The sequence below is a fragment of the Lissotriton helveticus genome, chromosome 7 (genome assembly GCF_964261635.1).
Source record: "Lissotriton helveticus chromosome 7, aLisHel1.1, whole genome shotgun sequence".
In the NCBI taxonomy this organism is placed as follows: domain Eukaryota; kingdom Metazoa; phylum Chordata; class Amphibia; order Caudata; family Salamandridae; genus Lissotriton; species Lissotriton helveticus.
Genome location: NC_136068.1, coordinates 628,054,862 through 628,077,978, shown reverse-complemented (window position 1 = coordinate 628,077,978; position 23,117 = coordinate 628,054,862). Strand labels below are relative to the sequence as shown.

Below are 23,117 nucleotides of genomic sequence, written 5' to 3'. Positions count from 1 at the left end.
TTTAATGATATTCGAGAGGCGGAGCTGTTCGTATCCAGTTTAAGCAAGAGCTAATCTTTAACCATGATAGTACTATAAGCTGAAACTTCATTAGGCTTATACAGTAACATGAAATGTTAGAAGGGTTTCTCCTTCTCTTTCTTTTTTTTCCCCAGAGGGGGTGGGGGGGTCATATCAGGTACCCTATCGTAGGTGCTGCCACAACAGCGGCAGTGAAAACTCAAGGGGGGTCTCCTCCCTGGGGTGGGGGAGATTGGGGGGTGGAGGGTGGGGGTTCTTTGTCCCCGCAGGGTGAGGGGTGCCGGGGGTAAAAAAATAAAAAATTGCTTTGACAACCTGATGGAGGGGCATGCTTCTGAAGATAAAATATTGAGCAAACGTCCATTTTTTTTTGTGGTTTTTGGATATCTGTTTTCCACTTGGCAAATTCCCTTTTTTTTCCTGAATGTATAAACTAAGGTGCTTGGCATGGAATGTTTCGGGGCTAAATAGCAAAATCCCCATTACGTGCTACTTTCATAGACGCATATCGCTGGTAAGGATAAAAAATTGCTGAAACAACTTGGCTATGATATTTTAACTTGTACCACCATGGGGGTCTCTATTAGAGGGGTAGCTATTCTTAAGTACAAAAGACTAAGGGCAGAATCTCTTCAAACTGCTTACGACAAGGACGGCAGATGGGCTGTCGCTCAAATGTTTATTGACAACAAAAAATATGTCATATGTGCGGTGTATGGCTCCAACCAAGATGAACCGAAGATTTTTGATTATCTAAACATAAAACTTTTAGATTGGGAGGGGGAACTAATCATAATGGGAGACTTCAATTGTATCTTAGATTACCAACAAGACTCCACTAGGCCCAGTAGTTTTCCAAGGATGCGTAAAACTAGAGCTTCTATTTTAGATTTATGTCGCACCCACAATATAAAAGATATTTGGCGGTGCTTATATCCAAATATCCCCGGGTATAAATACTACTCTGCACCCCATAAATCATGCTCCCGGTTGGACCTGGTTCCAGCTAATGATAATCTACTGAACTCTTGTTCTATGATGATATGCCTTCGAATCACTTCGGACCATAACCCCATAATGATGTTATTCCCCTCCTCACATATTTGTACTGGTCCTAGACCTTTCTCTTTTCCCAGACATTTGGTAGCAGACCCTGTTTATATTACTCACTTAAAAACCCATCTCACTGACTTCATAAATCATAACCAAAATTTTACAACATGCAACATGGTTTGGGATGCTTGTAAAGCTAGTATACGTGGTTTTACTCACGCTTACGTGCTCAGACTAAACGCTGAGCGGCGTAAACAAGACGAAACCTTGATATCTAATATAGCTGCTCAGGAAGCACTACTAGCTGCCGCACTCCGAGCAGACAAGCCAGCTGTAACTGAAATATGTATTAAGCTCAGCCAATTAAAGTTTGAAACCAAGGCTAAATTATTTCCCAAAAATAGTACTAATATACATAAATTTAAGATTGCGCAATATGAGGGAGGGGACAAAATAGGGAAAATGTTGGCATATAAGGTCGCTGAGGATAGAGTCAAAAGTACGATCACGAATATTCGAGGCTCTGATAACAAACTCTATGACCAACCATGTGATATATTAGAACAGTTTGCTGACTTTTATAGGTCCTTATATACTCCGGAATCTACTCCTAATACTGCCTTAATTCAAAATTACTTAGAAGAGAATTCAATCAACCTCAGTAACTTTACAGAAATGGATATGCTATCTGACGACATAACCAAGCTTGAACTTTGTCAAGCTATTACATCTCTGCCCGCAGGGAAGGCTGCCGGGGAGGACACCATCCCCATCGAGATTTATAAAAACTGTCTAGAGGAACTCTCACCTCTTTTACTACAAGTTATACAAAGTGTAGGGCTAACAGGAATAGCTCCCCGCTCTTGGACCAAGGCTAAAATAATATTTTTTCTTAAAAAAGAAAAACCGAAGGAAGAGAGGGGGTCTTACAGACCTATTTCACTGATTAATTCTGATGCCAAAAATTTCGCTAACATTCTGGCAACTAGGCTGGCTCCTCTGATGCCCAAAATGGTGTACCCGCAGCAACACGGGTTTGTGACTGGGAGAGATACCAGTTCAGTTCAGTTCAAAAGTCTTTATTTCGAATGTCAATTCATAAAAGACAGTACATATAAAACACCAATATTTTATAAAACCATATTCGTAATCAGCCTCTAAAAGTTTACCTCATTTTAAAAAAGATATTAAACAATTTAATAGACAGTTTAATAAAGACTTCTAGACATTAAGAGACATTGGAGTTTCTAGTTCGAATAATCCAGGCCCATGGGGCCACACCGACCACCACCATCTCTGATGTATTAGAGCGAAATATCCTCATGGCTTCTAGAATCCCTTTAATTTCAAGATTATTACATATGGGTTTAAGCCATTTCAGCTGCGGAACGTGATAGGCTGGGCATGCAAAAAAAAAAGTGACCCAGGCTTTCCGGGTGATTAGGACACCAAGGACAGGTATAATTTGTGTTCCCAGACCATTTCCCAGTAAAGGAATTGACTGGGAGTGATCCGATGCGGAACTGGTGGTATAATTTCCGGTCGAGGGTTTTAGTGATCACATCCCAGTAAGATTCTAAAGAAGGGGTCAATTTATGTACCAGAAAATGCCCAGTTAGATTAGAAGCATCCGACTGGGCCACTGCTAGATGTTTTATTGAGGCCCAGTATAAATCCTTGAAGTCCTGTTTAGAGGGAAAATGGGAATCCTCCGGGTTGGACCAGAGGTGGTTGAGACCCATCTCAACCAGCACAGATTTTACTTCCCTTAGCCAAGGGATTTGGGAAGCCCCCCACAATGACCTAACTTCATCCAATTCCTTAGCAAATAGGCTAAGCTCTGGAGTGGTCCAGAGCCGTCGCCATAGAGCCACCAGACGGAAACGAGCCATGTCATTGAGGGGTTTGCATCCCAAATCCAGCAACAGTGGTTTGGTGGGAGTAGATTGTGGGAGACCCACCAAGTTACGCAAAAATTTGTTTTGTGCCTTAACAAGGAGAGACAGATCTTTATACCCCCACACATCAGCGCCATATAATATGGCTGTGTTGATTTTTGCTTCATATATTTTTATCACCGGGGCAATACGTTTGGTCAGGGACTTTTTTTGCTCCTGTAATAAGCAGCCCGAAAGGCGGGCAAACTTGAGATATAGAGCCTCAATCTGAGGTTTCCAGCTACAGCGGTAGTCCAGGGTCACACCCAAATACATCATTGTATCCACTTGTTCAATCAGGGTACCATTCAGAGTAATAGAGGTTTTGATGGGACTTTTATTACTGAAAACCATGAATTTAGTTTTGTCAGTGTTGACACTACCCATGTCAATATGGCATAAACGCTGTTGACGTGGCCGAAACAGAGTCCACCCTACTCGCTATGATTTTGTTGGATGCTGAAAGGGCTTTTGATCGAGTGGGGTGGGACTATCTCTGGCTGGCTATGTCAAAAATGGGATTTGGCGGGCATTTTTTAAAGGGGATACAAGCATTGTATGACAACCCCTGTGCTTGTATCAGTTATGAGGGACTGACGTCGTCAGATTTTTTGATTTAACGGGGCACTCGCCAAGGCTGCCCCCTTTCACCTTTACTATTTGCCCATATCACTTGAGCCTTTCCTTCATGCACTTCAGGTACAATCACGAATTATACCCTTTAAGTCTAATACACAGACACTGAAAATTACAGCTTATGCCGACGATATCGCCATTTACTCATCTGATGTCACAGAGGCACTGAAAGGAATTTTCATAGAGGCTTGTAAATTTGGGACAGTATCCGGCTATAGGTTAAACATAAATAAGACGCAAATTATAGCTAATTACGCACCGGCAGTAGCAACCCCTGAGATTTGCAAAGTAGCTACATATCTAGGCGTGAAAATAACATCCAAAATACGGGAAATTAACAACATTAATTATAGTGAACTGATTAAATCTACCACTGCTATTTTGAAGAAATGGCATAGACTCCCCCTGAACTTAATCGGCAGAATACATTTTATCAAAATGAAGGTACTTCCCAAATTTTTGTATTTATTCCGCTCTATTCCTTTGGCACTTAATAATCTTTTTTTCAAACAACTGGATGGAATATTCAGCAGTTTTATTTGGGGTTATAAAAAACCTAGACGATCGTTGAAATTTCTCAAGAACGGAACCGACAGGGGCAGGCTCAATTTCCCTGATGTCAAGTTATATTTTTGGTCCTCGTTTATTATGAGTATCCGTTCTCTGCTTAACAGAGAAAACACTTTTTTTTCATTTATTTATGCTAAAAGCTGACTCAAATTTGTTTTTATTTCGAGTAAACGACCCTAATTACTTTAAAAGGGTTAAATTTAAGACTGCAGGGACATAGTGAGGATTTGATCAAATATATTAGCAGTCTGTAAGACCACAGTTTATCATCCGAAATTACAACTATGGGGTAATCCGAGTCTTCCTGGAATCTTTAATGATGGAGCAGCTCTAAGATGGGCTACGCAGGGAGTTAACGTTCTGGGGGACTTATACGGTGCTCAAGGGTTCTTAGATTTCCACACACTTAACATTTTGTATGGTCTGCCGGAAACGTGTAGGTTTAAATATCTCCAAATTCACGACTTTCTGGTACGAAAAAAAACAAATTTACAACATCTTAGACTGTGATATTTGGAATTGCCTATATCCAACTAAAAACAAATCGAGAATAAGTGATGCGTATAGAAATCTCTGTGCCTTTATACCCGACGATTGCCCAAAACTGGCAAGGAAATGGAGCATTAAAACTGGCTTAAATATTACTCCAAAACAGATAACTCAATCTTTATCTAATATTAATAACTCAGTCAGATCATCCAGTTTAAGGCTGCAACAGTTTAGAACAACATGCATGCTATATTACACACCAGAGAAGATCTCGAAATGGTCACCCAACAGCAGTTATGGCGACCGCACTAAATGCCCTAAATGTTCAGAGTACGCAGCTGATTTGGAACACATGCTGTATTTCTGTTCTGCACTGAGGGATTTTTGGGGGGAAGTATATACAGTTCTGGAAACCAAGAAGATCTATTTACCTCATATTACAGCGGTTACAGATCTACTTGATGTACATTCCTCCCCTCCACTTTACCCAGCTCTGGTTATGGTTCTCTTATCTTGTGCTAAATTGACAGTGGCCAGAGTCTGGCCTTGTCCTAACCCTCCTAACATCTCGGAATGGTGGTCTTTAGTACTAGAAACATACTCTAAGGAGTCAGCTCTGGCAAAACTAAGAGGAGCTTGTGCGCAAAAAAAATTTGAGAAAATTTGGGGAAACTTTATATGATGTATGTATAATCATTGCAACACTGTTCATTTGGTCAAACTTTGACTGCTTCGTTTATCAACTTTTGTGTTCAATATGAATTGCTATCTATTTAATTTACTTAATGTGGAAGATAGAAACTGAATACGAAAATGTAATAAGCTTTGTATGGACAATTTAACTTGGCATGCTTCTTCTCATCAGTTTGTCAATTAAAAAATGATAAAAAAAAAATGAATAAAGGTTGATTCGCAAATCAATCACTATAGTACAGATGTGAAAAAAAAGGAAAGGAACTGTAGGGATTAACCCTTCCAAACAATTTGCAGAATCCCATCTGTCTGATGATATGGCCTGTGAATCCGGCACAATCGTCAGATCATGCCTCCCACTGTGTGGCTGTGCTCCGCTAAAAGGGCATGCTAAAGGGGTTTGGCAGGTGAGGCTGTGGGAGGGGGTTAATGGACTGGGCAGCCCATTGACCTTGCCCACGGGGTGGTGGGCACCACAGTCTCAACCCTGAAACTGCTAGACCCAATGTGGAGATTGGATTGGCTGGCAGTATGGGGCACCTCTGCCGAAGCCGCAAAGGGAGCTGTAGGCCTGATGCGGTTGCTGAGATGGGGCAGACAAGCCCAGGGAGTGTGTTGTAGCCCAGCTCTCCTTGAACTGCTCAAGAGTGGAGTCCGCCTTGTTCCCAAAAAAGTGAGTTCTGTCAAACAGCATGTCTATGAGGGATGACTGGACCTCGCCTGAAAAACTAGTGGACCGCAGCCAAGCGTCAAGGAGAATGACAACACTGGTGCCAATGGCTCCCCCAATGGAATTGGTGGTGTCCAAGCCACAACGAATCGTTAATATGGCCTGGGTGAGGATAGGTTGAAGTTCTTTAGTGACCCCTGGGAAGACTAGAGTTACCAAGTGGAAAATGGCTTGGGAACAGCACCGTAGCAGGCAGCTGGTATTTACTGATCGAAGAGCCAAACTGGTGGACGAGAAGATTATTTTCCCAAATGTCTCCATCCTTTGTTACTCCAGACTGGGGGAGTAGTAGGGAATGTATTGGGATTAGTCTTACTTGCAGATGCCTGTACCTCCAAGCTTTTGAGGAGGGGGTGCTGAGATAGAAACGCAGGATTGCCTTTGGCCAGGCAGTAGCTTTGTGCAATCTGGTGGTTGACCAGGGCACAGAGCAAGGTTTAGCCCATGCCCCCTACAAAGTATTTATAAAAGGCTTGTTAAAATGAAAGATGGGCTCAGTGGAGGTTTGCCTCAGCTGAAGAACTGCAGTAAGAACATTGATCATGACCTCCAAGGTGGGGAGCAAGGACTTTGGCCACCCACACATAACCATAGCAGCAGATGCAACCTGTCTGATGGTGGAAGCAGTGGTTAGAAAAGCCCCGACTCAAGGGAGGTACCAGGCCTCCAGCAGGTCTTCATTCAAATTCCCCTCATAACGTTGACCAATCTTATCTCCTCTATCGTAAACATTGTCAGAATCCATGCCGAACAGGGAATGTAGGGTGTGCATTTGTCTTGGTGGAGGCAGATATAGCAGAGGAACTGGAACCTCTACGGTGGCTGAGCGCGTCCACACGTGGGTCAAACTGGTGCCAGATCAGTGGCATACAGGACCATTGAGACCTCATCTTCAGGCATCCACGTTGAAGTATGGAGAACTGGCATCAACTGTGGCACCAGAGACGTAGTCGAGACTGGAGTTGGAGGTGGCCCCATAGGGGGTTTGGAGGGTTCAGCTGGTGCGGGGGCAAACTCGGCGGCTGTAATTCTAGGTGCAGAGAACCTCTTGGTTCTGTGGGATCCATAGGCACATTAGAGAGAGTCAGCAGGGATCCAAAGAGTCAGAGCATTGCCTCACAGAGCTCTTCAATCTGTTTAGGAGTAGCAGACGGCCCCAGAAACTCAAGGTGTGTCGAAACAAGTTGCGGGTTCGACTCTGAATCTGAACGACTTGGGAATGAGATTGAGATGTATGGGCCTGCACCTTCTCAGGGGAGTCTGAGTGACAAGAGGGCCTAGCTTTCTTGTGTTTTTCTTTGACTTACCCAAAGACTTTCATCAAGATGAAAACAGACCTCTGAAATGACTCCTACGACTTCGGGTCTTGAATGAGACCAGGGCCGAATATTTGACTTGGAACGGTCTTGTTGCAGAGTCTTCCAGTCCTCGGTGATGTAGAGTTTTGCTCTCATGTGGCCCTCAGGTTCATGGATGTGCAGTCACTGAAGGCCTTAGAGTCATGACTCGACCACAGGCAAATCTGATGAGGATCTGTCTTAGACATTTGTTTGTGACTCTCCTTACAGGCCTTAAAACCTGTCACTCCTGATCCATCTTTTGTGATGTGGAAATAAAGGAACTCAAGTCAGCACATGTGAGTGGTGCCTAGTTGGGTTCTGAATGTCATTTCCAGAGCAGAACGCCATCAGTGCAGAGCCGCATGGCACCATCCACTGGCACGCAGGACTACTGCTGAAAGATTTCTGGATCCTGTCCGACACCTGAGGAATAGTCAAAAGGTGAGGACTATGCGGTTTGAAGTCTCAAATAGAAAATAGTGGTGGGAGGCCTTGTACCTGGTATACTAGACCATTTCTTCATATTGCTCTCTAAGCTGAGTTTTGAGATGTTAAAGTGGGTTTTAGAACTGTACCTCAAGACTATCCTGAATAATGTTAGTCACAATTCCAATACTGCTTCTCTCGAGAAATCCTAAGATTCAACAATATGAGGTTACTGGTAATTCCACAATTGTTTACAAGTACAGTGGGAGTAGTCATACATGTAGGTTATTATGAACATTAAATAACCTTTATGTCTTGGTCTTTTTTAAGAAAAAGCTGAAAACCCTCTGATTTAGTTAGTTATGATTTTATCCAGGACCAAAGGATAATAAAGTTCCCAGATGCCTCTAGGATTAAGCTTGTTACAAACACTATTGCCCTGGTGGACTCAGGGAGATCAGACTTATGAAGGACTCTGCAACTTCCATCACTTTAGGCGGACATGGGTTGATTCACAAGAGCAACAGGATGGAAATGGAGTGGAGCCAGTATAAGAGGCTTGCATAATTTTGTATGTAGTTTGTCGCCTGAGCAGCTGACTACCTTATGGTTGGAAGGGGACACAGCTGCTCTCTGGCATATATATGTCCCTAATTTATGGTAGGTCAGATTTAAAGTAACTAAAGAGGTCCACTTAGATCACCGGCTTTGGCACTGTAATATATCCAAGATAAGATAAGAACAAACAGCAACTCAGTTGTCAAGTAGCTTCTTCTGATCGAAGCAGTAGATGAATCTCAGTTCTTTAAATGGCTGGAACCATTGGGAACATTATTGACACAGTTTGAGATTGTTCTTTATTCAACTCCGAACCGGTCTTTATTGGGAACACTAAGGTCACAATTTCCCTCTGAAGTCCACCTTGTTGTTGGCAGCTGAAGACGACTCCTCTCTGGCTCCTTAGATTCCCTTGTTTTTGATAGGTGAGAGATCACCCACCTATTATAGAAACCTCATTCTGTACTTGTGCATCTGAGTCACTCATGTCATTACTGTCTTCCATTACAACTTTTTCTGCTCTGTGTTGCACTCCAGGTAGATGGCAGCCCCATTAGGAGGTGGACTATCCGCTCACACACCTTCCCTACCAGCCCCAGTACCAGCGAACATAGCAGACCAGTAATGCAGTTTTCTATATTAAGTCTAATAGTACCAGTTTCAGTGGACTGTTCTCTCGTCTCAATGTTGAGCAGGGTTTGTAGTTTGGAAAAGGTGAAATTACAAACTGTGTTTGTGTCATCAAACTTGCCCATGCGAAAATTAAAGGATCTTTATCACATAGCCAACCACACATTTTGAGGCTCTATTGCATGTTCTCATGATGATTGAGTCTACTGTGACCTACCTTCATATCCTGACCAGCATATTTAGGAAGGAGGAGCCACCATTAGGCCTATCTTCCTCCACATGCCGCCTCCCTCAGCAGCCAGTCCTACGTCTGTGAGGTTATTGGATGCTTGGCTCAAGCATGACACTTTGGGCTTGATTCTCAAAGGTATGTTTGCAAGTGTAGATCTACTCATTTGTAGTTCTACTGCCACATATAGGAATAGTGACTTTTTTTGCTCCTTTTGTTTTTGCTAATCATGTTTTGCGAGTGCAGATTTCCACCTAGATGTAGACTGAATTTAAGAATATAAAGTTACTATTTCTAACTTTCCACCTGTTTGTGGAGATCTCCGCCATCGGGAGAACAGCTCAATGCTGAAAAGACAGGAACGTTGGAGGTGGGGCTTTCCAGCAATAGGTTTGGGAATTACATTTTGTAGTATATGAAGAACTACTGGAGTGCTAATTTACATACTCAAAGTGCCTTTCATGGATTCGGCCGATTGTCTTTTGTGCATGGGGGCTGTCACTCTGTGCTAATCTGAGTTGTGGAGCGAGGCATCCAACATGATGTTGATGGTTTTCATGATGCTGAATGTCCCCTCCTGGTTTGGAGACGCTGTCCTGCTGCATGCAGTAGCTCTCTGTTTCCCTGATAATCCATCGCACCTTCAAACAGCATTTTCATTGCTACAAATTCTAAACAATTTTAGACCCATCTTATGAAACTAACAATGAGCTCATATCCATCATATTCATACAGTGTGCCGACGTCACCGCCAGCAAGCCCATCTCGCCCAAGAAGGCAGGATTGGATTCCAGCCAGACCGTCCTGGACCACTGTCCAGCGCCATCGTAGCGCGCCTCCTTTGGATGAACGGTCGGCTTCCCAGGCCAAACAAGACATCATAGCGCACATTAGGTCTCTAGAAGGAGATCGGGAGGAGTCTGCCTCGCGTCCCTCGACTCCGTGACCATAGGAGTGGCTGCCCATTAAATAACAGATTACCCTCTTTTCCAGCAAGTTTGCCTCTCCCCGTTGGGGGGTGCTCAGCATCATGTTTCACATTAATCCCCGGCTCTTGGTTCTCTGCTTCTCCACACCTTGCTTTCCATTGCCTCCTCTCTCTTCCTCTTTCCTTTCCTTAGTGTGCGTTGGGTTGGGGGGGATACAGCTGCGACACTCAGTATGGAGTGTGCTGGGGGGCTTTTCCTGCAGGGTTGTGCTGCGAAAGGGCTGGAGGGGGGAGGCGTGGGTGGGTTCTGACTGGCTAATAACATGACAGCTAATATATCCAGGCCTTTAAAGGTTTTGACGCTTAACGTCAAGGGCCTGAATTCCCCCAATATGCGGCGCCAGACGTGGCGATATCTCCTGCAACAGAGTCCCGACATCATATTTTTGTAGGAAACCCACCTTTTGCAGGCTGACATAGGACGCATGGCTCACGGCAGATATTCCCTCCAATTCTGGGCGGCGGCAGACACTAAGACAGCAGGTGTGGCAATACTGTGCAGGGCTGGCATCAGGCGGGGGGGACCGGGCCCTTCAGGAGCGGGGACGGGCGCTTTCTTAGGGTAAGTGTGGCGATTGGACGGCGCACCCTCACTCTGTGTAATGTGTATGCACCCAACCAGATGCAGGATCAGTATCTCCAGTCACTTCTGAAAGAACATGTCCCGCGAGGAGACCCCTTGCTGATCCTAGGGGGGATTTTATTTTTGGTCTGGGACCCGACAGTGGACCGTAGCGATGTCATGTTCAGTGGCACTGGGGCCATGTCATCTGCATTACGTACTCATATTTCGGAACTGGGACTGTTTGATGCGTGGCGCTATCACTCCCCGGACTTGAGGGACTACTCATTCTATTCCCACGCCCACCGCTCGTACTCCCGGATTGATTATTTATTTGTTTCCCACGCCCTACTGCACTATATGTTGGGAGCCTCCATGTCTGATATCTCGCTCTCAGATCATGCGCATGTCGAGCTGCTCCTTCAAGACCCGACCGATTCCTCTACCCGCGAATCGTGGTGGCGCTTGCCACCAGGTATTCTCCGAGACCCGGCAAATGTAGACAGCATCAAAACTGCTATCGATTCCTACTTCGCTAATAACGATCTCCCGGAGACACCCTTCCCTGTGGTGTGGGACACCTTCAAGGCACCCCACCGTGGACACATAACCACTCTTTCGATTGCCAGGGCGCGCAAGGCTCAGGTCTTAGAGGATAGTCTGGCAAAAGACATAAAATTAGACGAGCGAAGGGATCAGGGTGGCCCATCGTTAGCGTCTAGGAGGCGCCTTGCTAATCTTAGAGGGCAGCTCCGACTTTTATGCACTAACAAAGCAGAAAAATCACTGTAGGCTTGAAGCGAAAGTACTATGAGGGAGGGGACAAGGTGGGCAAGCTGCTTGCGAGGAGGTTACAGGTGCGTGCGGCTAAGGCTCATATAGCAACTGTCCAGCGTCAGGACAAAGGTCACCTTGGAGAGGGACAAGCGCGAGGCGTTCCAGATCTACTACTCTGCATTATATCAGAAGGAACGATCGTCCCTGGAGGTGGTGGCAGGCGTTCTGAATAATTACACTGGGGCGACACTGCACCAGCACTACGCCAAGACCCTGGAAGGCCTCATCACCCAAGAAGAGGTAATAGCAGCTATGAGGGATCTTCCCCTTGAAAAGACTCCGGGACCGGATGGTCTGCCTCTATCTTTCTATAGCATGTTCCAGTCCCAGCTTTGGCCACATCTTCTACGGCTGTATAACTACTTTACTGACACTACGAGCGGTTTTAGGTAAAATTGGATTAGGCCAGAGCGTGATCACCCGGATCATGGCACCATACCTTGCCCCACAGGCTAGGAATCGGGTCAACGACCGGCTCACGGAGCCCTTCACCATTTATAGGGGTACCAGGCAAGTGTGTCCCCCATCTCGCCTTTGTTATTGTCCCTTGTGGTGGAGCCGCTGGCACAGATGATTCGTCAGGCGCCCGATATCCATGGCGTCCGCATGGGGGCACGTGAAAATAAGGTGGTGTTGTTTGCAGATGATCTTATTCTCCCCTTACCACGCCCCCTGGAGTTCCTTCCGGCCCTCCATACAGCGCTATGTGTTTTTGAACGAGCCTCAGGCCTTAAAATTAATCATAGTAAATCCTGGGCTCTCAACCTTACCATCTCGCAGGTTGAGGTCTCCCTCCTGGAGAGCCTGGTCCCATACCAATGGGCCTCCCACTCCATTCGCTACCTTGGCCTCCAAGTGACCCCCTCTCTTGACACGTGGACGCAAGCTAATTGGCGAGACTGTTGCAGGTCAGTACTTGAGGATCTGAGGCGGTGGCGGCCCCTGATGCTATTGTGGCTGGGTCGCCTCAACGCCATCAAGATGTCGTCCTTCCCAAAGACTTATATCTTTCCCAATGCCTCCCCACGCCCATTCCGTTACATTGTATACGCATCCTCCAGCGCGACCTCACAAACTTTATTTGGGGCGGGATGCGTCCCCGGTTTTTGCAGAAGCTCCTGATGGCGCCAAGAGATAGGGGGGACTGGCATGTCTCAACTTAGTGGACTATTATTGGGCCGCGCATCTTCGGTACGTCGTGGAATGGGTGGCAACGGAGAGTGAGAAGGGATGGCTACACATGGACCGGGCCGTGACAGGGCAAACTATTTGGGATGTTGCCTGGCATCATCGGGCGGCGCGCTCTAAGAGTGCCTATGTTGCGATACCCACAAAAACGGTCCTGGACATTTGGAATAAAGTAGCCGTACGTAGAGGCCTCACGACTTTTCCTTCTCCGCACACCCTGATAGAGGGGAACCCGTACTTCCCACCGGCATATCACACGCGGGCCTTTGCCGAATGGTCGCAAGGGGACTGCCGGGTGATAACTGACTTGTTCAAGGGGGGTGCGCTTAAATCCTTTGCTCAATGTAGGGAAGAGTTCCGAGTCCCGTCGATGGCAGGGCTACATTATGCCCAGCTGAGGCATTGGGTGTCTGCGGAGGGCATGCTATCGGCAGCTACGCGTGTCTTCTCTCCCTTTGAGCTCCTGGCCCCAGCATCCCATTGAGTCAAAGGGGCTTATATCCCGAATTTACCAGATTTTTCAACATCCACAGACACTTCCCTCTCACCCCTATCAACGCCGATGGCAGGAAATGTTCTAAGTGGATATTTCTCCCGCGCAATGGAGCAGGCTGTGGAGAGACATTCCCAAAGTATACTGTAGCATTCCGCAACAGGAAAACACTTATAAGCTCATGACTCAGTGGTACTACACCCCCCAACGCCTCCACAAGATGTTCCCCTCATCCTCCCCCTTGTGCTGGAGATGCCGATCTGTGACGGGGGACTTCATTCACATCTGGTGGGCATGCCCGCTACTGACTATACTCTGGAAGGAGGTCCTTAGCCACATCAGAAAGGTGCTGGGGTTCCCTTTGCCTGAGGTCCCCAGTGTGGTATTACTAGGCATTAAACCTGCTGGCCTGAAGGCGCTCACCAGGAGCGATTGGATTTTGGTGCTTCAAATGTTAGGAGCCGCCAAGCAGCTTATCGCTCTGTATTGGAAGAAATCAGAGACCCCTCCAATCGCTGCATGGTTTGTGCGTTTATGGCATGCTGTCAGTATGGAGCTCTTCACAGCGTGATTGCAGGGGCCCGACACACGCTTTAATGCAGTTTGGCACCCTTTAATCAAATACCTATGCACGGTTGAGCATGCCCACCATATGGCCACCAAATTGAGAATGCTGCACCTTTTCATGGATGCTGTTATTCCTTTGGACCCAAGCAGATTGATTCCATAGCCACTCTCCTGCATTGTGATCCCATCATGACCGACATAGGGTTGACCTTCATGCCCTGTTCTCTCAACTCCGACGCACACTGCTCTTGCTCTCCCTGTCCTGTCCCTTCTTCTTTCCTTCGCCCATTTCTTATTGTCTATCCTTTTCTTTCTCTTCCTCCACTGATCTGTGGGTTCCTGGGCCCTGTTGGGTTGATTGTTGAATCCGGGCATGTTGCCTGTCTGTTGTAAGGGTGGGCACTAGGGGTCTACTCTACACACTGGACCAGACTATGCTATTATATGCATTACAGAATGCGGTCGGCCCCTTGTGGGTTGTAGGCGTAACGCTGTGTATCATTTCACCTCTTATGTAGAGTATTAGCGAATTGCATGTGCTATCCAAACACGCGGCCGGCCCTGGATAGGGTTGTAGGCTTAACGCTGTGTACTTCCTGGTCCTGTGGTGTGTGATCTATTTAGAAAATAAAAAAAGATTTGGAAAAAAAAGCAGACAGCATATTTTCAATGTCCTGATTAGCTCTTTCGACGCTCCCCTGACTTTGTGAGTGGCGCGGCTTACCATGGAGAGATCTTCAAGGTGGGTCAATACTCCTTTAGGCTGCTTACCACATTGTTTGCAAATTCCCTGCCGTTATCGGACTGTAGAATCGTTGGAGCACCAAGCAACGTAAATATGTCGACGAGCTTGTAGGCTACATCTTCCCCTCTCTTTGATTTCAGAGCCCTGAGAACTACAAACTTACTGAGATGATCTTGGTACACCATTGTAAACTTGTACTCTCTGTCAGGATGGGACTGAAATCGATGAGATAGACCTGACAACGGGAGTTGAATTCAGAAAAAAATATTGGCTTGACCACAACACCTCTTTAACACCTTTTTGCTTCTTCTGGCAAGGCTGACAAAGGTGAATGTACAGCTCAATATCATGACGGGTAATGTTCTTATACTTGGGTAAAAGTTCTTTCAACATCCTGTCCCGTCCTCCATGACCAATAGCCAAATGGGCCTTATGGAGTACGTCAAACAACTCTGAGTCTGCGACGTAAAACTGAATAGCACTCTTACCTTCTTTAACAGGATAGATCAACTTAATCATATTCTCGACCATCATTACGTCATAGTGTTTCACCAGCCAATAGTCCCGTGGTTCCTTCTAAATGGTCGTCTTAGCCTTTTTCACATCGTCCACTAACTTTTGGTAACTGGTTTCGGTTAGGAAAACACAGTTTTTAGCAGCATTGGCTCTTACTTGAGATAATTCATCGCAGAACCGTTGTTGCATGTCAGCATGGCGTGATTACTGTCTTGGCACTACACTCCCTTCCGACATGGTGATACAAGAACCACTGGAAAGGATGACGACAGAGCGTCTGTGGAAACTCAGCCGGATGCTATACACGACCTCTGACCCTGCTTGCAGGCAGGTCGCTCCCCACACCACCGCACGGCTGCCACCTGCTCTTTGCTTGGTTACTTGTGCTGTCTCTGCCCCTCGCTTGCTGGCAACTTGTGCTGTCTCTGCCCCTCGCTTTCTGATAACCTGTGCTGTCTCTGCCCCTCGCTTGCTGATAACTTGTGATGTCTCTGGGATTAGGTGTATTATATACTTTGCTGGCAGACAATCCGGCAAAGTATACAATGCCTAGGCAATGTATAAAATAACAATCATTTCATACTTTGATGTTCAATTTTCAGGCATTCTATACATTACCTAGCCATTCTATAGAAAGCCGGATTTGACACATTGCCGGGCGGGAATAAAATGGCGGGATTAGGCGTATTATATACTTTGCCGGCAGACAATCCGGCAAAGTATACAATGCCTAGGCAATGTATAAAATATCAATCATTTCATACTTTGACGTTCGATTTTCAGGTATTTTCAGGCATTCTATACATTACCAAGGCATTCTATAGAATGCAGGATTTCACACTTTTACTGTAACATATATATCAGGTATTAGAGCGCTTTACATAGCACCAGTTGCGTTACTTGAGGACACATTCATTTTTTTTTGTTAGGCACGGAGAGATTAAGTGATTTGCCCAGAATCACAGGATGTTCAACATCGTTGCCGAACCTCGAACCCAGTTTCCCAGATTCGAGGTTGACCGCCCTAGCTGTTAGGCCAACTCCTCTGCGCACTCTATACATTTTCGTTCATTCTTTCATTTATTACAAATTTTACAAGACCATACAAGTAGCATAGAAGAAATTCCACTTTATGTCAACTATTGTTTATTATGTTGCACTGATTAATGCTCCAAAATTTAGATTAGGGAGAAAGAAAACCCAATATTAATGTGCCCAAATGAATAATTCTGCATATTATTGTACGAGACATCTATCATTAAGCCAGGAGGAATAACAATCAGTGATAATTTTGTCATGCTTAATAATTTACAGTTTTCACGTAGTAGGTGAACTAATGAGCAAACTTCATTTTGTCAGAAAAAACAAGCCTGCCATATCATCATCGGAGGAGGAAATTTGCTCCCAAATTATTTTGGGAGGCGCAATAATGCTTGCACATTATTGACTGCGATGTAAGTTGTTTCATTTCTTTATCGGCCCGTCTAATTTAGACAGAGATGCATTAACCTCGTTTATACACAGATTTCCGCACATGGATGAATCACATTTTTGGTTGCACAGGCATGAGCATGAGTAATGCTTAGTTCCTCTCTTGAACCAGTCAGAAACTATCTTCCATCTTTCTATAGGGTACTCGCTGAAGCTGATCCGGTATCACACAGAGGTGCTGTATGCCGCTGGAGCACCGCGCTACGACTACAAGGGGAAGGTGACTGTGTTTGTGGTGAACACAACCAGTCAGGAGTGGACCATAAAACAGGACATTCTGGGAACACAGGTGAGTGGGGTTTGAAAGATAAAACTCTTAAGAGCAAATCTGATAGGCTCTAATAACTTGCACACAGTGATCCACACATCGGGCAGGGTGGAAAGTGTGGCATTTGCAGCTGTGAACTGGAAAATGCAACTTCCTTAATAAAACCACTATAGAACCAAGAACTATAAGACCTCATAAATATCTGCTCTTTCTCTGAGACCCATATCAACCTTCACCTATCTGCTGTAGGAGCATGCCACCCTATTCACCTCTCCCACAGCACCATGAAGCCTTCATCTCTCTTAAGAGGACAAGGATGACCCTCAGTTTCCACACATGGCCCCTGCCATTGTTCACCTAACTCTAGAGACCCATGCATTATGAATCCCTTGAAAAGGAATCTGTGAACTTCCATCTGTCTCTGGAGGGAAACATAATTTAATAGAACAAGAAACCGGTTACCACCTAGACTTAGCCTGTACACCGTTTGTCCCTGACGTTTTTTTAAAACGTGCTCACTCCTCTGGGTCAACCGAAACAACCCAAGTTTCTGCATGAAATTTCACAATTTTGAGGAGCACAATACAATTCTAGCAAAAAGTGTCCAAAAGGAATCCCATATGATACACAATGCTTGTACCTCACTTTTGTTTAGACAAATGACAGCAAATACCTCACTTTTGCTTAAACAAGTGACAGCAACAAGACTTATACTAATCTTATAACACACAAGTTGAATTCACATCTGGATTGTTTTTCATCATCTTTATTCTTTAATTTCTCAAATTTTAAGATAAAACAAGAAGACAATTGCACGATGGGAACAGCCTATGCGTTTCGTCCCTATTCACATGGGACTTCTTCAGGGCTGTTTAAACATAAAAACATGCAAACGGATAATACGTTAGAAAAACAATCAGACATAAGGACAGATAACAGAAAAACAAGTTTTTGGCTGAATGGAGTTATCATACAAACATCATCCCTTGTATACAAACATTTAAAACCCACGTTTAAAAAGCACAGATTACTTTTCAACTGTTAAATGGAGTACAGATATTAAAATAAACACACCAATGTTCAACACAAAAATACATCTCTAATACATATACAAACACTCTATATTACACTATTCTGTTTAAAAGTACAGTTTATATATATATATATATATATATATATATATATATATATATATATATATATATATACACCAAGTTCTCCACTCCTCAAGCCATCTGCATGAATGCAGACAGAATGATCTTCTACCTTCAGTCTCACTGATGGATATCAAACTCCTTTCAGTTATCTTCTCACATTTCACATTTCCCTTTATTCAGATGGTCTTTTAATTTTAACCTAATTTACGCTTGCTGTCATCTGATTCACAAATTACTGTAGTGCCTCTTAATTTGACTCTACCCTATTTTTAGCTGGTCATTTACTTAGAGAAAAACAGTTAAGTTGTATTGTTATACCTTATCTAACCATTAGTAGGGACAACCTCTACTCTTATTTTTCAAAATGTATCTTGGTAGCCTTCAGTCAACATGCCTGCTAAGAAGATGTCCCTTTAGTGAACATTTGCATATTTTTTCCTCTTTGAATTTTCTTAATAAGAAATCCCGAGGAGAGGTGAGAAATTGGTTTTGGGCCCGGTCTCTTGTTTGGAGTAATACTTGAAATATACAAGTCATGAGGGAGAAAAGACCAGCCGCGGCCGGTGGTGGGAATACCTGCGGGCGGTGACGTGGGGAGGGGCAGGGTGGGGGGTATTAATGTATGGATTACGGAGTTTAACAGGTAAGTAAACATATAAATAAATAAAACAATATTCGTTGCGCGCACTGCATCGCATTTGGTAATGCAGTGCACGCAACGAAATTCATTTTATTTATATATATGTTAACTTAACTGTTAAGGTCCATAGCCCATACATTACTACCCCCCACCCTGCCCCTCCCCATCCCCACGTCACCGCCCGCAGGTACTCCCACCACCGGCCGCGGCTGGAAAAGACTAATGGTTGTGTGTCTCTTGTTGCTAGCGTGTAAGGAAACAGAATACCGTAGTCAAATTGGATTGTGCTGTAGATGGGTTTACGAACCATTGGATTTAAAGAGGCGATACTGGAGGTAATAGCGGGTAAATTGTAGTTGTTTCTGTGTTCGCGTTCGAAATCAGGCTGATCATGTGCTTTCAATTGATTTTGAGCTTAGAATGTTTCCTTTTTCTTTGCATTTTCACCATTCAGGCTTAACTACACACTGGAGACATTTGGCATCTTACAGTTGGTTAAAGATAAGACTTCCCACTAGTTGGAGTGGTGGTAAGCTGTTACCCATTTTATTCTGGGGAATAAGACACTACAACATAATGAGTTGTTGACTGAATGCTACCAAGATACATTTTGAAAAATAAGAGTAGAGGTTGGCACTACTAATGATTAGATAAGGCATAACAATACAACTTCACTGTTTTTGCCTCAGTAAATGAGCAGCTAAAAAAGGTTAGGGTTGAATTATGAGGCACTGCAGTAATTAGTGAATCAGATGACAGCAAGGGTAAATTAGGTTAAAATTAAAAGTCCTTCTGAATAAAGGGAAATGTGAAATGTGAGAAGATAACTGTTAGGAGTTTGATAACCATCATTGAAACTGAAGGTAGAAGATCATTCCGTCTGCATTCATGCAGATGACTTGAGGAGTGTATAAATTGGTGAATATATATAAATTGTACTTTTAAACGGAATAGTGTAATATAGAGTGTTTGTATATGTATTAGAAATGTATTTCTGTTGTTGAACATTGGTGTGTTTATGTTAATATCTGTACTCCATGTAACATTTGAAAAGTAATCTGTGTTTTTTAAATGTGGGTTTTTTAAATATTTGTATATGAGGGATGATGTTTGTATAATAACTCCATTCAGTCAAAAACTTGTTTTTCTGTTATCTGTCCTTATGTCTGATTGCTTTTCTAATGTAGTGTCCGTTTGTATGTTTTTATGTTTAAACAGCCCTGAAGAAGTCCCATGCGAATAGGGATGAAATGCGTAGGCTGTTCCCATTATGCAATTGTCTTCTTTTTTATCATAACATTTGAGAAATTAAAGAATAAAGACGAAAAACAATCCAGATGTGAATTCAACTTGTGTGTTATAAGATTAGTATAAGTCTTCTTGCTGTCACTTGTTTAAGCACAAGTGAGGTATTTGCTGTCATTTGTCTAAACTAAAGTGAGGTACAAGAATTGTATATGGGATCCTTTTTGGACTCTAGAGGGAAACATAATTTACCCTGCAGTCACAAAGACCTTCTTATACAACTCAGTCACTACCCGACTGCAACTTTACCACACATTACTTTAACCCGCAAGTCGTTACAAAGACTTGCTTTAGGGGCGGGTGGTTGGACTTGTGCTGGATTTTAAGTCCAACCTCTTCCCTACTATTGGTAGACTGGAGTTGGAATAGTAATTTATACTGTTCCAAAGTCCAGCACCCCCTAAAGCAAGTCGTTGTACCGACTTGTGTGGTAAAGTAACGGATGGTAACATCGTGGTAGTGACAGCATTGTAAAGCATGCGGGGTTCCATCCTACAAACGTTTCTAGAAGACTTTTGACTCTTCTGTGAGTGTGACTTTCTTCTCTCTGATTATGCAAATAGTCTTTAGATAGTTTTGTAGCAATATGATATCCCCTTTAGTTTTAGCTAAGCAATCAAATATTTTACGACGTTTGATTGAGTGATTGAGTCCTTTGACATTTAATGATACTATATTAAGATCTTCCGCTATATTGTATAAGTTAGTTTGAGCCATCACATATAATATTGTAAATAATGTGTATTGAACATGTGCAATATAATAGAAGTCCTGACTTCCAAAATAATCCCTACGTTGACTATGAACACACCAAAAATGTCAACAGCATTTATGCAATAAATATCACGAAGGTACGCTTGAATAGTAAAACCAAAATACAGCCTAACCAATAATAGAAATATATCAAAAGACAAAGAAGAGAAAAAGCAAGGAATACTAAAAAGAAATAATAAGAAACAACTTAGAATACCCAAAGGGCCAATCACTGCACAACCAATTACAATCCTCAACTTCTGGGCATTCTCTCCCGAACTCCCCTCACCCCCTCCCTTCCCACCCTCCCTTGCGTACCTCGAATGTAGAAGGTGCGTCAGCAGGAGCGTCCCACTGTCAAATGGAGTTTCTCTTAAACTAACTTTATAAAGGTTACCAGAGTACATCGTATCTGTCAAAACTAATTATATAATACAAGTAAAGCAAATCGCGGGTCAGACTGTTACCAAGGAGAAAAGAACAATCCTTACAATTATTAAACCTATTAAAGTTCAAGAACTGTAACAAAATAGACATTCCCTATAATGTAAAGACTCATCAGAGAGTTTAGACCTGACCAAGGACTTTGTAATACACACTTAATTTGAGGATAGGTAACCAATGAAGGTGGAGCATTTAGTACATACACCATGGGGTCTACCTAGATGCCACCAACCTGTAAACGGAGAATATTACAAACAAATACATATCACAACTTCCTATTGTTGGAAGAAGATCGAGATGAATCCATGTCTTGAGTGGATGGGCCCTCTAGAAAGTTCGATAAGACCATAGGATCTGTGAAATAATGGTGATGACCATTCACTATGATACTGAATTTAGACGGGCCGACAAAGGAGAACATGATATTTTTATCCCTAAATTGATCACGTAATCTGAGGAAGCCTTTCCTTGTTTTCACAGTAGGTTTAGAGCAGTCCTGCGTGAAGATTATTTTATGACCATTCCAGGTGGGCTGTTTAGTTTTATGGGCATAGTTAAGGAGAGCTTCAGTGTGTTGGAATCTCAGTGGCTTACAGATGATAGGACGAGTTGTTTGTCGTGATACAGAGTTGAAAGTAGAGATTCTGTGTGCTCGGTCAATCTCTAGAGGGTTGGTTAGACCAGTGAACTGAGGTAACCAATCTTCCAAGAAAGCTAAACAAGATCCCGCAGCATCTTCGGAACCCTCTGGAACACCTAGAATTTTAATGTTGCCCCTCCTATTTCTATCTTCAAGTTCGGCTGTTTCTTTTTGAAGATTCGAAGTCAAATCTCTGAGTGACTTCAGTTCTTTAGAGGATTTGAACGAAACATCCTCAACGACCAGCCCTGTGAGTACCACTCCAAAGTGCAATGAGAAAAATGCCTATCAATGAGCATTAAATTAAACCATATACATACAACATAACAAGTATTCAGTTGTTATGTTTTGTTAGGTTGTACTGAGCCTCATGGTCGGATCGGGGGAAATGGAGCCCCGCAAAATATTTGTCAGGATTCTCTCCTTGCAGGTGAACCTACTCGGCGTCCCACGAGCCCTTAACATCTCTTATACTCTACATAGCAGGTAAAAACACACAACTCTGGTATAGTCTGGCAAAGTCTCACTGTGGGAGCAAAATCAGTTGTGCAATGGAGCGCTCAACAGGAGATACAGGTTTTGCACCAAAACCACTGTTTACAAGGCTAATATACCACGCTAGATCATATTAAGGAAAGTAAAGCGATCCCCTTCGTCTTACAAGGCCGCCATTTTAGAGTCAGGCACCGGTCAGCTGCAGGTCATCATGAATCTGTGAACGGCACCATTATCAATTGCTCCCAAGGACTGCTAGCACTGCCTCCTCACACTTACCTAGCGTCTCGCTGGTATTACGCCTTAACTCAAAGCCGGAAAGATAAACTCCTCAGTGCACGTAGAGCCGCCATTTTAGGTACAGGCATCTTAGAGTAACCGATCACCGCAAAGCATCAAATGCTGGCTGTAGCAGTGTAAATAACACATCCAGGTTGAGTCCGGTCAATGACTCACAAATCGAGTGATTGATGGAGTAATCAGGGACAATGATGGATCATTAATTAGCTCCGTAAGCAAATCGGCGAAAACCCGCCATTTTGAGTTCTTGGATCATGTAATTGGTAAAATTATCATGGTAAAGCTGCTTAATTCCTCTCATGAAGGTTAGCGATGACGACACCCCTAGGAGCAGAGTGCCATCCGGAGCCGAAATCTGGTATTCAGGTGCGCTGTCAATCACCTAAACTCCGGGAATCGTGAGTTGACTCTCCGTG

The 23,117-nt window shown here is 43.8% G+C and overlaps 1 protein-coding gene across 1 annotated transcript in view; it reads left to right on the top strand.

Moving 5' to 3' along the window:
- The window catches only part of ITGAL (integrin subunit alpha L), a 453,229-nt gene that overhangs the window by 297,646 nt on the left and 132,466 nt on the right, over positions 1–23,117 (top strand). Inside the window, exon 12 of the mRNA XM_078652856.1 lies at positions 16,840–16,988. Within this exon, the coding sequence (XP_078508982.1) occupies positions 16,840–16,988 (149 nt within the window). The remainder of the gene's footprint in view (positions 1–16,839; positions 16,989–23,117) is intronic.